General features: G+C 45.7%; 1 protein-coding gene across 2 annotated transcripts; it reads right to left on the bottom strand.

The window, feature by feature from the left end:
* Positions 1-360: 360 nt before the first annotated feature.
* LOC124676195 (PLASMODESMATA CALLOSE-BINDING PROTEIN 3-like) lies at positions 361-4,624 on the bottom strand. 2 transcript variants are annotated; one of them, XR_006993548.1, is made up of 6 exons: positions 4,426-4,624; positions 3,532-3,598; positions 2,500-2,733; positions 2,130-2,163; positions 1,277-1,814; positions 361-451 (listed from the first exon to the last, which is right to left on the bottom strand). XR_006993548.1 is itself a non-coding variant. In XM_047212267.1 (5 exons), the coding sequence occupies exons 2-5, from the start codon at positions 3,590-3,592 to the stop codon at positions 1,541-1,543; spliced, it is 603 nt and encodes a 200-aa protein (XP_047068223.1). In that variant the 5' UTR covers positions 3,593-3,598; positions 4,426-4,624; the 3' UTR covers positions 1,274-1,540. The 2 variants fall into 2 exon arrangements, 1 of the variants encoding a protein (XP_047068223.1); XM_047212267.1 differs by lacking the exon at positions 361-451 and having other exon boundaries at positions 1,274-1,814.
* Positions 4,625-15,951: the final 11,327 nt, after the last annotated feature.

The following is a 15,951-nucleotide window of genomic DNA, read 5'->3' as shown; positions in this document are numbered from 1 at the left end:
AGGCCGCCTGCAGCTGCAAGCGCATCGCATCCGCACCTAGCGCCTTGCGGGAATCGGTGACGAGCTGGGCAAGGGCAACAAGATGTAAAGGAACCCACTTGGCCTGGATGAGATCGTGAGAAACGGACCATCGTTTCAATGTTGACCTGATCGATGCGCCACACTACCTAACGACTTAACAGAACACTATCCAATAATCCACGACCACGAGCGCATTACCACGCTTCTGACAGTTGACACCTACGCTTCAGGCCGTTTGAATGACAGTGACACCCCAGATCCGCGCAAAAGCATAGCTCATCCGTCCATCTCTAAACAGCTAAAAGTTCGTATCTCATAGGAGCCTGACAGAGAGCAACAGATCATAAGCTGCCAAGCTGGTAATATCAGTATCGCCATAATGCCATTGTCCCAACAACACTCCCGCACCGACCAACCTTGATCTACTAACCTGCTAATTGTCTTGGCGGTGGATGTATTGATGTTGTTAGGTCTGAGATACTATAGCGGGACTTCTGTCGGAAAACCAAATCTGATACCAGGTGCATATGCACCCGGTATGTATAAAACATATTTTCAAAATATAAAACAATTAGAATTTTTTTTTAGCATGTAGAGTGACATGTTCTATGTGTGCATGTAAAGTTTCACATAAAACCAACATTTTTTGTACCCTTTGTAAAAAAGACAAATAATGACTCGAAAAATAGACTATTTTAGCACCAAAGATTTGTCTTTTTTCCACAAGGCACGAAACACATCGGTTTTTGCTGAAATAACTTTATAAGCATGTAACATATCAAGGTATACACGAGAAATTTTTATTTGTATTTTTCTAACATTTTTAAATATGTTTTACATGTATTTCAAATAAAGGGTGCATATGCACCTGGGTGTAGAAACACCATGTCCGACTTCTGTTTCTTAGTTTTCTTTTCTTGTTTTTTGGTTGTGTGTATCCGTAGTGCCATTAGGGTGGTGCGTTGTTGCAGAGGCTGGGTGTGATTGGTATCTTCTTGATATTAATATATGGGTGTGCCTATGTCTCAGTCAATTGAAATTTTCTTAAGTTTCAGTCACCTCAGAAAAGTGCAACTGCAGTTCAAAAAATGTGCAATTCGGATCAGTTGCACTTTTCTAGTAGAAAAGTGCAATTGCACTTTTTTGACAGAAAAATGCAACTCAAGTTTATTTTTGTGGGTGACTGAGACTTAACGAATTCTCAGTTGACTGAGACATAGCAAAACCGTTAATATATTCCCTTTATCGAAAAAACCTGCTAATTGTTCCCCTAGATTTACAAGAGGAACAGAGAGAGAGAGAGCGCGCGCGTCCTTGCAAGAAAGTGACAACCATCCTACCAAATTACACCATGCATGCCACTGAAACCAAACAGGACAATGAACTAGTGGGGTTTTGGACAGGACGACACCTTCAGAAGGATCAGGTTTTTCTTCCATTGTCCTCACACTATGACAGTAACAAGCTTACCAGAAAGGCAAGACATCTCTTACTTCCAGCCAATTCGGGTGATCGAACTTCACGCGAATGCCAGGAGGGAGAGAAGAGCTGAGAGGAAGGCAACCGGTCCAGCCATTGGATGGTGCGAGGCCGCCGCTGCGGTGTCCATGTTGCTCGTGCCTGTCGGACCTAGGCCGCCGAACCCGGCGGTGCCTGTAGTCCCAGTGGTACCCATGCCAGTGCCGGTACCGGCGCCGGGCGTGAACGTGCCTGTGCCTGTGCCTGTGCCTGGGGTTCCCCCGGTTGCTCCTCCGGTCCCAATCCCAGCCCCAGTCGTTGATGTTCCAGCTCCGCTGTGTGGAGCAAGGGTAAGGTGTTAATAATTGTGATTGAAGGTTATGCAGAAAGACCCAGTACGAAATGAACAAAAAAGGTACTATGCACACCTCAAACATACAAATGCAAGTTTCTAGAGTGAGATATGCATTTATGATATTGCTGCAGAAATGAAGAGTTGTTGCTCTTACAGTTACAGCTCGGTTTGGTACTAGAAATAGTGCAGTTTCCACTAGAAGATTAAAATGTACCGGTCCCAAGAATGCAACAGATGAAACCCCAACAGCATGTGCAGTTAATTCAACTGAAGAAGTAATAATGTACTCTAGTACCTTGCACTTGAGGGGTAGGAGCAGCCTGAAGAACCTGCATGTGATCAAGACCAAAAGAGATTATATAAGAAACGCGAGAGTTATTATCAGAGATTGGAGTCAATGGAAAAGAGGTCGGAGTCAATGGAGAAGCATATAAATTGCACACATAAATTCTAGTAGTAATTTTCATAATTCTTTGGTTGAAAAAGAAATACTACATGTCAGTGAAACCTACCCAAAATGTTGAAATGCATAGATTTGTAAGCCGTTAGACCAAATATTTCTAATCCCCACAACTCGAAACTATGTTCATCCATGCAATTGCACAATGCCACCAAGTGGATTCTTGAACCTGAATGCAAGAGTAAAAAACAGAAGTGTCCCTTACTTGGGTCGGTGGTGGTGAGGGTGGCGGTGCCGGTGAAGTCGCAGGTGGCTCCGGTTCCCCTTTTCCTCTGGAAGTAACTGTTGGCCGCCCAGGAGCAGTGCGCGACGACGGTGTTGGGGTTGTAGCACGGCCCCTGCTCGTGGATGAAGTTGCAGTCGGCCCCTGCCCCGCACGCGTAGTCGATGGTCTTCTGCAGCGCCGCCTGGGGCTGATCTGACCTGCACACGCAGAAATCTGCGCAAGAACGCAACGAAAAGATTAGTGGAGTGACGTGCTACACAACAAAGGGCATGGAGCTAAATTAAGCTCTGTCGTTTCCATCCAACCATGTGCTACAGAACAAAGATTAGTCGTCAGTTCTTGATGATTTCCAAGGAATGTGACAAAAGCAGTGAGAAGATAAGAGTGAGGTTCGCAGAGAAAGGACAGAAAGCATGGGAGTGAACGCCTACTTTTTCGGTAGCATCTTGCTAGCAGAATTATTATCACCTTTCAGAGAAGATAAATGTTTTTGTTTTGCGAAAATGCACTTGAGAACTACACTTCTCCAGGAAGAAAGGAGAAGAGATTTCCTGCCATTTTCCCTTGCTAGCTGTTGAAATTTCTTGGAAACGAAAGAACAACATGAGCTAGGCAAGTCACTAGCAGCCTACCATCTCCCTAGGCATGAACAAGGTAGGAAAAAGGAATCTAGAGAAAAAAGTAGAGAAATCATGACCGAAGTTGCGCATATATGCAATGGCTGGTGACTTGCAGAAAAGCGGAACAGAAAAAGGAGAGCGAATATTTTCATCTTTCAAACATAATCACTGATCGATGAATATGACAGGGAGCATCACTGCTTCACTGTCAAAAATATGAAGAACACCACACCAGTCTGGTGACTGTAGACAACAGCGAAGAACACTGACAACTCTAGATATCAACTTCCGAAACGCAAAGAAGGTGCTTCGGTTGTTTTACTAGGCACACGCCCGAGAAGATCCAAAAAATGGTTAAGAAATGTTAGAAAAAGACCGGAGCTCTGCTTACCAGAGGCGGCGAGAGTGGAGGACAGGAGCACTAGCGCAGCCACCAGCAACGGCGCCTCCATGGTGAGCACTGGCGGAGCTCCTTTAGGGCCAAACTGGGCCATGGCCCGCCCATGTTTTTTGCACAAAAAAAGTTAACCCATATGCATCTAAGCCTAAGACCCAGCCCACCAGCACAAGCACGCATTGTTTCCGTCAGCTCGCTGTACACGGCCTTTCCCTGTCACTCTTTTCGTTCCTCTCTCTCTCAGACAGGAGAGAAGCAATGGCGTGCGTCGCTACTCGCTAGGTCTAGCGATTAGGATTTGGGGTCAAGCAGAGGAGGCACATCAGCGCCGCGCCGCCGCCAGCAGCCGGGGGATCGGCCAGCCGGCCAGGGAGTCGTCGCATCCCGCAGGCACGGCTGCACCGCATGGGCACGGGTCCGGCAGCCGACGGTGCAACCCAGTGGCTACTGTCCCCTTCTCTCATGTAGTTCCCCAGCCAAGATAATGTTCTCTCTTTCCCCAAATTCTTATTTCGTAATTTATAGCATATACTTCATTGAATTGGAAATTTGTTATTCAGTTTTGCAAATTGCAACAGCCAATAGCAATGAGAAAGGCCCCTCAGAGAAAAAAAAATGATTGTCTTGAAAAGAAAAAGAGATGAGACAAGTAAAATTGAAAATCCTTTAGCAGCGACAAAAGATTCTTTGCCCTTGCTTCAATTGGAACAGCAGCAACATAACCATGACGAAGGATTTCAGACAAATGAACCGGTCACTTTGTAGCCAATGGAAACAGAAGGATTTGATCAATGCTAATTTCTAGTGAAGTGGTGTGTTTGAGAACAATTATTTTAAGTTTCTTTTCGCTTGGCCCGCCCAAGAATTTTTTTCAAGCTCCGCCACTGATGGTGAGCTTGCCGCCGCGTTAGAAGAAGACCAAACCAGTTCACGGCGAGCAGTGATAGAAGAAGGAAATAGCTAGAGATCCCTTGAGTGTGCTCTTAATTCGGGGAGAGATGGAGACGAGAAGAGTAAGAGAGCGGCCTCAGGAGTGAGGACAAGAGCAGCAGCAGGGACTGTGTTTTGTGTGCGATATCCGGGGTGCGCGTGGGATTTTCCGATCCGCGACGGGCGCCTTTGCATCAACGGTAACGGACTGTTGGAGACTGAGCCGAGCCTACCACCTTTGATGCCTTTTGCAATTTTGCCTGCCTAATGGCATCTCCAACGCGGCCATCTATCCCGCGTCCACGCGTTCAGATGGTCCAACCGGATAAAAACGTGGTCCAGCGCGGGGATCGATCCCAAAAATGGATGACCGCGGCGTCCGGGATGACCCAAAGCCAGCTTAAATCTGGGCCGAGTTTGCGTGGCCGCGGACGCCGATAGCTGGCCGCTCGCGTCCTCCCCTTGTCCGCCCCTGGCACGCCTGTCTGTCTCCCAAAACACACCCACTCCACTCCACTCCCAAAACCTAGAGATGGCCGACGAAGCTCCTGCCGCCGCCACCACCACCATCGGAGACGAGGCCCAGGTCGCGGCCGTTGCCGCTCCTCCCGTGGAGGCGGCTCCTGAATTGGACGCTCCGGTGGTCGTGGAGCCCGGGACGGTGACAAAGAAGGTGAAGCCCAAGCTCACCGCGGAGCAGAGGGCGATGGAGAGCAAGAAGCGGGGCGACCGGCGCAGGGCGCTCGAGCAACGGAAGAAGGATGCCGCTGCCGCGGAGGAGCGGCATCGGGCGGCAGAGCAGCTCCTCCAATTCCAAACGCAGGCGAAGGCGAATGTGATGCAAGAGCATGCCATGCTCTTTTACGGCCACGCAGCCGCTCGCTCAGCACATGATCATCCCGGGCGCCGACACGGCCTCGGGGGGGGGAGCTCGGCCTCGTCCGTGACCCGGCCCCTTCCACCAAGGTCAACAGCCCCGCCGACTGTCCCGTTTGGGTACACGCCCGGCGCGCGGGAAATGGGGGCGCAATTGAGGCGGTACGCGTACCCGTCACGAGATGGGTCACCAGAGGTGGGCGAGTCCATGACGGGGTCGTCGCCTTCGTCCATTGACCTCAACCGTGCCCGGCGAACTCCAAAGCCCCCAAGCACCTGGAAGCAGCAGCGATGACTGGTGCACGCAACCTTCTCGACGATTTGTTGGCTGAGCGTGTGCCGCCATCGATGCAGGGATCGTCCACCGTGCAGGCCCTCCGTATTACCCGCGGACAATGCCGACCACCATGCCATATCCTTCGACCGAGCAGGCTTCCCAGCCACCTCCCATTGACACAGAGGAGGACACCACTGGCCATCCCGGCAGCATGAACATCGAGGAGGAGCCGTTGTTTGTGGAGCTCACACAAGCCGCAGCTGCACAAGCTCGAGGTCGTCGGGTTAGCAAAAGAACCAGCAACTACAGGGTGCAGGAGGACAAGATGCTCATCGATGCATGGTTGACCATTGGGCAAGATGCATTGACATGTGCCGAGCAGAAGGGGACCGCATTCTGGCGCCGGATCTATGAATACTTCCATGAACATCGCAAATACGGACATGAGCCATTTGAAAGCGACCGCAACGAGATATCCCTCCAAAAGAGGTGGGGAGCAATTCAAACGGAATGCAACAAGTTCCAGGCGGTGTATGATCACGTGAAGCGGATGCCCGTTAGCGGCATGGGCATGAAGGACTTGGTATGATTCTTAACCTCAACTTGTTCATTCGATGTTTGCACATATGTTTTTCATTGTTGTCTCGCTTTGCTCTAGGTGTGGCAAGCTTTGGATTTCTACAAAAGTAACAATGAACAAAAGACATTTGTCTTCCCTCATTGTCTGGAAGGAACTCCATGGCACACCCAAGTTCCAGGAGGGGTACGAGGGGTACATGGCGACCTTGACTGGCAACAAGACCGCCAAAGATGCCACGGTCATTGACCTTGATGGTGGGCAGCCTTGCGGTAGCTCCGCTTCTCGTGCAAGTTGTCCACGAGGCCACAAGTCAACCAAAGCCGACATGAAGCGTGATGCTTCAGCCATGCAATTGGTTGGCACTTTGAAGGAGATGCATGCTGACAGAGAGGTGTCCACGGACAAGAGGGATGAGAGGCGGCGCCGTGAGAAAGAAGAGGACAGGAAGAACTACCTCGATGTCCAAAAGAGGAATCTTGAGATTGAAGAGGTGAAGGCCAAGACCAAAGCTAGAGAAATTGAGCTCATAGCAATGGCAAGGCCAAAGAGGTGGAGTTGAAGGCGAAGGAGGTTGAGCTGAAATGGTAAGCCGAGGACAACCTGATCATGAACGTTGTTGACCACCATGAGCGAGGCGAAGAGAGCTTGGTTCGAGAAGAGGCAGAAGGAAATCCTAGAGCGCCCAAATTGAGTTGACAATCTCAATTTGTAATTTTTATATTTTTTTTCAAACTATGGCACATTTCGTTTCTTCATCATGCTACATTTTATTTGATATTATTTTATGCTATTCGATATTATTCTATATTTGTTAGATTTTATTTTATATTTTTTTAGATATTATTTATAAGTATGTGTGGTCAAATAGGCCAAATGGGCAAATGGGCAAATGGGTGGCCGCTGCTTTGGGTGTAGCGTGCGATCCAAATGGACACGCGGACGTGGGATGCTCTCCGCGTGTCCGCGCGGCCACCCAAACGGCCCAAACCGGACGGTCCAGCGCGTCCGTTTGGGTCGCCGCGTTGGAGATGCCCTAAATTATCCTCAGGTGCGTTTGGTCGCCTGTACATTCCAGCAAGGCCCGTGAGCCAATTAGAGCATCACCACCGCCGTTCCTCAAATAGGCACCGGTACGGGTGTCGGCACAGTATGGAGGCGCTGACACATCATCCTCCATTTGAGGGTGCTGCTCTCACACCAGCGCTTCTCAAACCGACGGTCCCGATATATCATTTGAATAAAAACTCATAAAACATGCATAGAAATTCGACTGGATTTTCGAATATGAAGTTTGAGCCAACATACGGCCACCAAATTCGAACAGATTTTCGAATATGAAGTTTGGACCAACATATGGCTACCGAATCGCCATATAGTTCGGCTGCAAAAACAACTTGAGCTTCCAGGACAAATGATCAGATGAACAGGGTCATGAGCGGTTGAACCTCGACGACGTCCTCATCGTAGGCGAGCACCACCTCTATCACGGGAACCGGCTCTATGGGCGTCGGGGGAGGCATGAACGTCTATGGTGTCGGCGTTGTCATGGATGCCGACACATCTCGCGTCGCCAGCACCTCTTATCGATGTGCTCACGGTACATCTCGTACCACGCCCTCGCCAATGGGTCCATCTTCGCCATGTCCGCCATCAAGATCTTGGATTCTTGAGTCATCTTGGCCAACGAAAGTTGTGTCACTTCATTGGTGGCTTTCATGGTGGCAGCGTGAGCTTCCATCTTCGCAGTCTCCACCTTCTCCCTCTCCAACACAGTCTTCATATCTTGCTTCTCCAGCATTACCTTCCACACGACGGCGGCCCTTTCTGCCGCATCCTTGTTCTCCATTGAGAAGGAGGATATCTTCTTCTCGTGGGAGGCGTCAATGGCGGCCAATGCCGGTGCCGCATTCCTCTCGGCCTTGGCCTTTTTGTTGCCATTGGGGCACCCGGTGGAGGCACCGGCGGGATCAACACACCCATCTTCCTCGACAATGTCTTTGTTGAGAGTGAGGCGGATGGCATCCCATTTTTTGCGACCCTCTATTTTCTTAAAGCAATGCATGAAGAGGAAATCGTTGTCCTCGTTTTGCGTTCACCAGCGCCTTTTTCTTCGGCGGCATGGCGGCGGCGAGGGTTTTCCCGTTGGAATCTGGATGAAAGATGGAGCGGTGGGCGCGAGAAATGAGCGGCGGAGGGGAAGGGGTTTTAGGGGAAAGCATGTATAATTTTGGGATGTGTGGCTGACAGGCGGCTCCCACTCCCAAAATCATTCGATGTGTGAGGCGCCGGCGCGCCCAATTCGCGCCCTTTGCGAAGGGGGCGGCACGGGGTTGCCGGTGCTTCTATTGGGCTCGAAAACATGCCGGCACATTTTGGGAGGCGCCGGTGGAGATGCTCTTAGTTTGGATGACCGCATGCGAGGTTTGATTGCGCCAGCATGAACTATAAAGCAGCCAGCAGCAAGGCCCACGAACAATGCCTGATTTAGGTGTTTTCATCGAGCCACCCTTGTTGTGCACTCACGATACAAAAAGTGGCGCTACCCGCTCGAGCGCGTCCAGCCATGGAACATGCAGTACCTTTTGTCGTGCTCCGAAAAAGGGGGCAGGAGATATTCAATCACCTAACGCCGAAACCTACTATTAACTGCCCTACCGGCTCACCATTGAAACCAAAAACCGCCAAACCCGCCCTCCCACCCCATTTCGAGGACTCTTCCTCGGTCACTCCGTAGCATTCAACCCACTCATCTTTGGTCATCGATGACGGTGTTCATCAGACTAGGGGTAAGTTCAAAATTCCCCAATTCCTTTCTAGGACTAGGGTTTGGTACCGATTTTAGAATTTTCCGGTTTGACCTTGATTATACTCGTTTCATTTGCAATTTCTTTTTTGTTGGAACTCCACGGACATTGACTATGCTCTAGACTTCATCGAAGACCCCACATTCTGCAACATAGTAGTGGATTATCCCGAGGTGTGCCATAGCTTGAGCCCGTCATGTGTGTCGCATTTGAAGGAAGCAACATTGGCTACAGATTCTACCTCTGTTTTGTGCAAAAATGTAAGTATGAGCATCTGATTTCTCACTTATTAGCTCGTCCAACGTTAGTCTGTTATTTGAAGGAAGCAACACTAGTTGTAGATTGTACCTCTGTTAATCCTAGTGATTTGTAACAAGATTATGTTGTATTTTGTAGGAGGTAGAAATCTGTGGGTTTGTGGCTTTGTTGGATCAAAAATGCCCCATGGCAGCCAAAAATGAATTCGAAAGACTTTGGGAAATGTATCATGACAACAACACTGCAAGAATCGACGAGAGGGTTGAGAATTTAAAGTTGGTGAAGGAGCTAGCTGATGAGAAGAACATGATTGAGAAAAAGTACTCGAGTCTCTTAATCTTTTTTTTGCGAATGGGTATTGTATTAATCAAACTCCTGGATTACACTCGAGTCTCTTAATTGATGTCATGAAATGCATGGATGAAGTTGAGAAAAAGGTTGTGGAGGAGAACTTTGCCCATAGTAAGGACAACAGTGCAAGTGGTCTGCTGCAGTGGCAGCCAGTGGCGCGTCGCCACTTGTCGAGACGTTGCAGCAACCTGCGGTAAAGTCAGCTGGGCAGCTGTTGGCAAATGGCATGCAAGTGCATGAGCAGCTGGTCGGGCCTGCCGGGGACCAATGGAGCAGCGGCACCGCATCCGAGGCGGGATCGTTTGTGGCCATGCAGAAGGATTCCAGGCCGCTGAGTCTTTCTTCCCCAGCGCAGAAAATCCGGCCAGCTCACGAGGTTGGCACAACTGCTGTCCATGGGGACGGTGCCAATCATTGGGCACTTCATGAGCCTATGATGGGGCCGGTTTTGGATGATCGGGGGATTGTCTGCGCAAGGTATTGCTGAGGGAAACGGTGTGTTTTTTCATGATCTGAATTCTAATAATACCTTAAATGATTTTGGGATATGTATGTCAAGTAATTTTTCACATTGTGTATCTCATGGGAGTAATACTGATGATGCAACTGCTTTGTCTGAGAAGAAAGGGGAGAAGAGTAAAGTTGATCTTCAGGGTAGGATGAGGAATGCCTCGTCTATGAAGAATACTGGTGAGTCATCTATCTCTTTTCAGAAAGCATCTAATGGTATTATGCCCACTCTATCTATGTCTTTTATTGAGAATGATTATGTATCTCACTGTCCTTCTACAGAGGAGGTTATTGCATTTGGGGGAATTCCAAAGCCCACTACTGGAGTGAGGTCGAGTACCCGGCTGGGTGGCCAGCCTAATGCAGACATGCTTCAGCTGGAAAAGGCGATGAAGAAGGCGCAGATGCATGATGAGTCTTTCACTTCAGGTCAGTCGGTGATCCCCACGCACTCTATTGTTAATATTCCTGATTGTGAGATAGTTAAGAGAGTCGATCGTTTAGGTATATCCATAGAAAATTCAGTAGGAGAGATAGGAAAATCTATTAAAGGGCTTAAAATGGTGTAAGAGGAACAAATCTTACCAATTTTGGAGAAAAATAAGACTGAGATTGGGAATATGGAGGAAGGGCTGGAGACTCTTGTATTGTCAGAAGTATCCACCCTTTGTGAGGATTTGATTGAAGATGATGATATCCCACTGGATGTAGATAATCAATTGGAACATCTTAAACCAGTGGTCAAGGTAAAGAAAATTAGACAGAGAAAAGTATATGATACTAGAAATATTCGCAAAAGTACTAGGAAAAGAATTAAGAACAATTTTCATAATGCAAAATCTAAAAGGCATTAGTTAGAATCCATGAGGTTTTGGTGATACTGCTAAATATTTGTTTGTTAAAGAGGTAATTCGGGAACATAAATTAGACTTCATAGCCTTGTTGGAGACTGGGAGATCTAATTTCTCGATTTCCTTTTTGAATCAATTGGCTACGGGATATAATTTATCTTGGTTTTGCTTACCGCCACATGGTCGCTCAGGGGTATTCTAGTGGGAATAAAATCCGATACACTACAAGTGTTAAAGGTAAGTACGGGAGATTTCTGTGTTAAAACTTCATATTAAATGTAAGAGAGATGGTTTTGAATGGATTCTAGTGCCGGTATATGGGGCTGCCCAAGACTTGCACAAACCAGAATTTTTGGCTGAATTAGTGAGAACATGTGAGTCTGAAACATTACCTATGTTGGTAGGGGTGATTTTAGTATTATACGAAAGAGGGAGGAGAAAAATAATGATCATTTCAAAGCGCGGTGGCCCTTTGTTTTTAATGCAATCATTGAGCATTTGAACTTGCGTGAAATTACTCTCACGGGGAGACAATTTACATGGGCAAGTATGAGAGAAGAACCTACATAGGAGAAATTAGATAGAGCATTAGCATCAATCTCATGGGAACAAAAATTTCCTTTGGTGACTGTTAGAGCTTTAAATAGAGCTGAGTCTGATCATACTCCATTACTCATTGATTCAGGGGTGAAAGCACATCTGGGTAACCAATCAAAATTCTCTTTTGAGCTACATTGGTTGCGACAAGAGGGTTTTTTATATGGTAGTGAAGGAGTGGAACTCGGTTACAGGGGGAGCTAGTCCGATGGAGGTTTGGTTGAATAAGTTAAGACATATAAGAAGATTCCTTCAGGGATGGGCAAAAAATCAAAGTGGAAAGTATAAGAAAGAAAAAGAGAGACTGTTAAATATCATTGATCATCTTGATTTGAAAGCGTAGAAACAGAATATTTTGAATACAAATGAAAGGGAGGAATTAAAAAAGGCAAATGATAGTGTAAACAAATTAAGAAGAGAAGAGGAGTCTAAATGGGCCCGAAGAGCGAAAGTTAAGCATATTCAGGAAGGGGGAATAATACGAGATATTTTCACTTAATAGCAAATGGTAAACACCGAAAAAAGTAAATTTTCCAATTGGAGCAACAAGAGGGGACTATTGTAGGGGAAAATAATTTGAAGGTCTATATTACTGAATTCTATAACAAATTATTTGGGGCACCGGCACCAACCAATATTTCTTTAGTTGAAGAGGAGATGCATGATATTACGCAAATTTCTTCCTTAGAGAATGAGATCTTGACGGCTCCTTTTACTGAAGAGGAGGTGTTTGAGGCAATTTCTCAGATGGAACTGAATAAAGCTCCTGGACCAGATGACTTTCCGGCTGAGTTTTACCAAAAAAATTGGAAAGTAATAAAGGGTGATCTGATGGCTTTGTTTTCGTAGTTTAACAAATGGGATTTGCCACTTTACAAACAAAATTTTGGTGTTATCACTTTATTACCCAAGAAAGAGAATGTTGTCCAAATACAACAATATAGACCTATTTGTTTGCTAAATGTATGTTTTAAGATATTCACTAAAATTGGTACAAATCGTATCTCGGGAATTGCCCCAAGAATTATAAAGCCAACTCAATCAGCCTTCATGCCAGGTAGAAATATTTTGGAAGGGGTAGTCTGATACGTCTCAAACGTATCTATAATTTCTTATGTTCCATGCTACTTTTATGATGATACTCACATGTTTTATACACATTATATGTCATTATTATGCATTTTCCGGCACTAACCTATTGACGAGATGTCGAAGAGCCGATTCTTGTTTTCTCGTTGTTTTTGGTTTCGAAATCCTAGTAAGGAAATATTCTCGGAATTGGACGAAATCAACGCCCAGGGTCTTATTTTTCCACGAAGCTTCCAGAAGACCGAGGGAGATACGAAGTGGGGCCACGGGGCGCCGCCACAGTAGGGTGACGCGGCCTAAGGGGGCCCGCGCGGCCCTAGCGTGTGGGGCCCCCGTGACTCCTCCGACTCCGCCCTTCCGCCTACTTAAAGCCTTCGTCACGAATACCCCAGTACCGAGAGCCACGATACGGAAAACCTTCCAGAGATGCCGCCGCCGCCAATCCCATCTCGGAGGATTCAGGAGATCGCCTCCGGCACCCTGCCGGAGAGGGGAATCATCTCCCGGAGGACTCTACACCGCCATGGTCGCCTCCGGAGTGATGTGTGAGTTGTTCATCCCTGGACTATGGGTCCATAGCAGTAGCTAGATGGTTGTCTTCTCCTCATTGTGCGATCATGTTAGATATTGTGAGCTGCCTATCATGATCAAGATCATCTATCTGTAATCCTACATGTTGTGTTTGTTGGGATCCGATGAATATTGAATACTATGTCAAGTTGATTATCAATCTATCATATATGTTTTTTATGTTCTTGCATGCTCTCCGTTGCTAGTAGAGGCTCTGGCCAAGTTGCTACTTGTGACTCCAAAAGGGAGTATTTATGCTCGATAGTGGGTTCATGCCTCCATTAAATCTGGGACAGTGACAGAAAGTTCTAAGGTTGTGGATGTGCTGTTGCCACTAGGGATAAAACATCAATGCTATGTCTAAGGATATTTGTGTTGATTACATTACGCACCATACTTAATGCAATTGTCCGTTGTTAGCAACTTAATACTGGAAGGGGTTCGGATGATAACCTCGAAGGTGGACTTTTTAGGCATAGATGCATGTTGGATAGCGGTCTATGTACTTTGTCGTAATGCCCTGATTAAATCTCATAGTACTCATCATGATATATGTATGTGCATTGTTATGCCTTCTTTATTTGTCAATTGCCCAACCGTAATTTGTTCACCCAACATGCGTTTATCTTATGGGAGAGACACCACTAGTGAACTGTGGACCCCGGTCCAATTCTTTACATCCGAAATACAATCTACTCGCAATTGTTCGTTACTATTCTTCGCAAACAAACATCATCATCCACACTATACATCTAATCCTTTGTTTACGGCAAGCCGGTGAGATTGACAACCTCACTGTTACGTTGGGGCAAAGTACTTTGATTGTGTTGTGCAGGTTCCACGTTGGCGCCGGAATCCCTGGTGTTGCGCCGCACTACACTCCGCCACCAACAACCTTCACGTGCTTCCTTGACTCCTACTGGTTCGATAACCTTGATTTCTTACTGAGGGAAACTTACTGTTGTGCGCATCACACCTTCCTCTTGGGGTTCCCAACGGACGTGTCAACTACATGCAGCAAGTAAATTTCGGGCGCCGTTTCCGGGGAGATCAAGACACGCTGCAAGGGGAGTCTCCCACATCCAATCTCTTTACTTTGTTTTTGTCTTGCTTTGTTTTACTTTATTTACTGCTTTATTTGCTCTTATATCAAAAACACAAAAAAATTAGTTGCTATTTTTACTTTATTTACTGTCTTGTTCTCTATATTAAAAACACAAAAAAATTAGTTACTTGCATTTACTTTATTTAGTTTGCTTTATTTACTACTGCTAAAATGGGTACTGTTGAGAATACTAAGTTGTGTGACTTCACTAGCACAAATAATAATGATTTCTTATGCACACCTATTGCTCCACCTCGCTACTACAGCAGAATTCTTTGAAATTAAACCTGCTTTACTAAATCTTGTTATGAGAGAGCAATTTTCTGGTGTTAGTTCCGATGATGCTGCTGCCCATCTTAATAATTTTGTTGAACTTTGTGAAATGCAAAAGTATAAGGATGTAGATGGTGACATTATAAAATTAAACTTGTTTCCTTTCTCCTTAAGAGGAAGAGCTAAAGATTGGTTGCTATCTTTGCCTAAGAATAGTATTGATTCATGGACTAAATGTAAGGATGCTTTTATTGGTAGATATTATCCTCCCGCTAAAATTATATCTTTGAGAAGTAGCATAATGAATTTTAAGCAATTAGATAATGAACATGTTGCTCAAGCATGGGAGAGAATGAAATCTTTGGTGAAGAATTGCCCTACCCATGGACTAACTACTTGGATGATCATCCAAACCTTTTATGCAGGATTGAATTTTTCTTCGCGGAACTTATTGGATTCAGCTGCTGGAGGTACCTTTATGTCCATTACTTTGGGGGCGGCAACAAAGCTCCTTGATGATATGATGACAAATTACTCTGAATGGCACACGGAAAGAGCTCCACAAGGTAAGAAGGTAAATTCTGTTGAAGAAACCTCCTCCTTGAGTGATAAGATTGATGCTATTATGTCTATGCTTGTGAATGGTAGATCTAATGTTGATCCTAATAATGTTCCTTTAGCTTCATTGGTTTCCCAAGAACAACATGTTGATGTGAACTTCATTAAAAGTAATAATTTCAACAACAATGCTTATAGGAATAATTCTGGCAACAACTATAGGTCATATCCTTCTGCTAATGGTAATAGTTATGGTAATTCTTATGGAAATTCTTACAACAATAATAGGAATGTACCCCCTAGTCTTGAAGCCATGCTTAAAGAATTTATTAGTACACAAACTGCTTTTAACAAATCTGTTGAAGAAAAGCTTGATAAAATTGATATTCTTGCTTCTAAGGTTGATAGACTTGCCTCCGATGTTGATCTTTTAAAATTGAAAGTTATGCCTAATAAGGATATTGATAATAAAATTGTTACTACAGCAAATTCCATCCAAGTTCGAATTAATGAGAATATTAGATTGATGGCTGAATTGCATGCTAGGTGGGAAAGAGAAGAAAACGAAAAACTAGCTAAAGAGAATATTGTAGCTAAAGTTTGGACTATTACCACTACTAGTAATGATAATGCTTCACATGTTGCTACACCCCCTACTATCAATGGTAAAATAATTGGTGTTGGCAATGTTTCTACTCCTAGTGCAAAGCGTGCAAAATTGCCTGAAACTGCTTGTGATAAAACTGCTGAAATTTTTCAAAATATTGGGGACAATGATCCCATTG

This window comes from Lolium rigidum, chromosome 7, assembly GCF_022539505.1.
Source record: "Lolium rigidum isolate FL_2022 chromosome 7, APGP_CSIRO_Lrig_0.1, whole genome shotgun sequence".
Classification (NCBI taxonomy): domain Eukaryota; kingdom Viridiplantae; phylum Streptophyta; class Magnoliopsida; order Poales; family Poaceae; genus Lolium; species Lolium rigidum.
The sequence above is the reverse complement of the archived record's forward strand: the minus strand, read 5'-3'. Positions and strand labels throughout refer to the sequence as shown.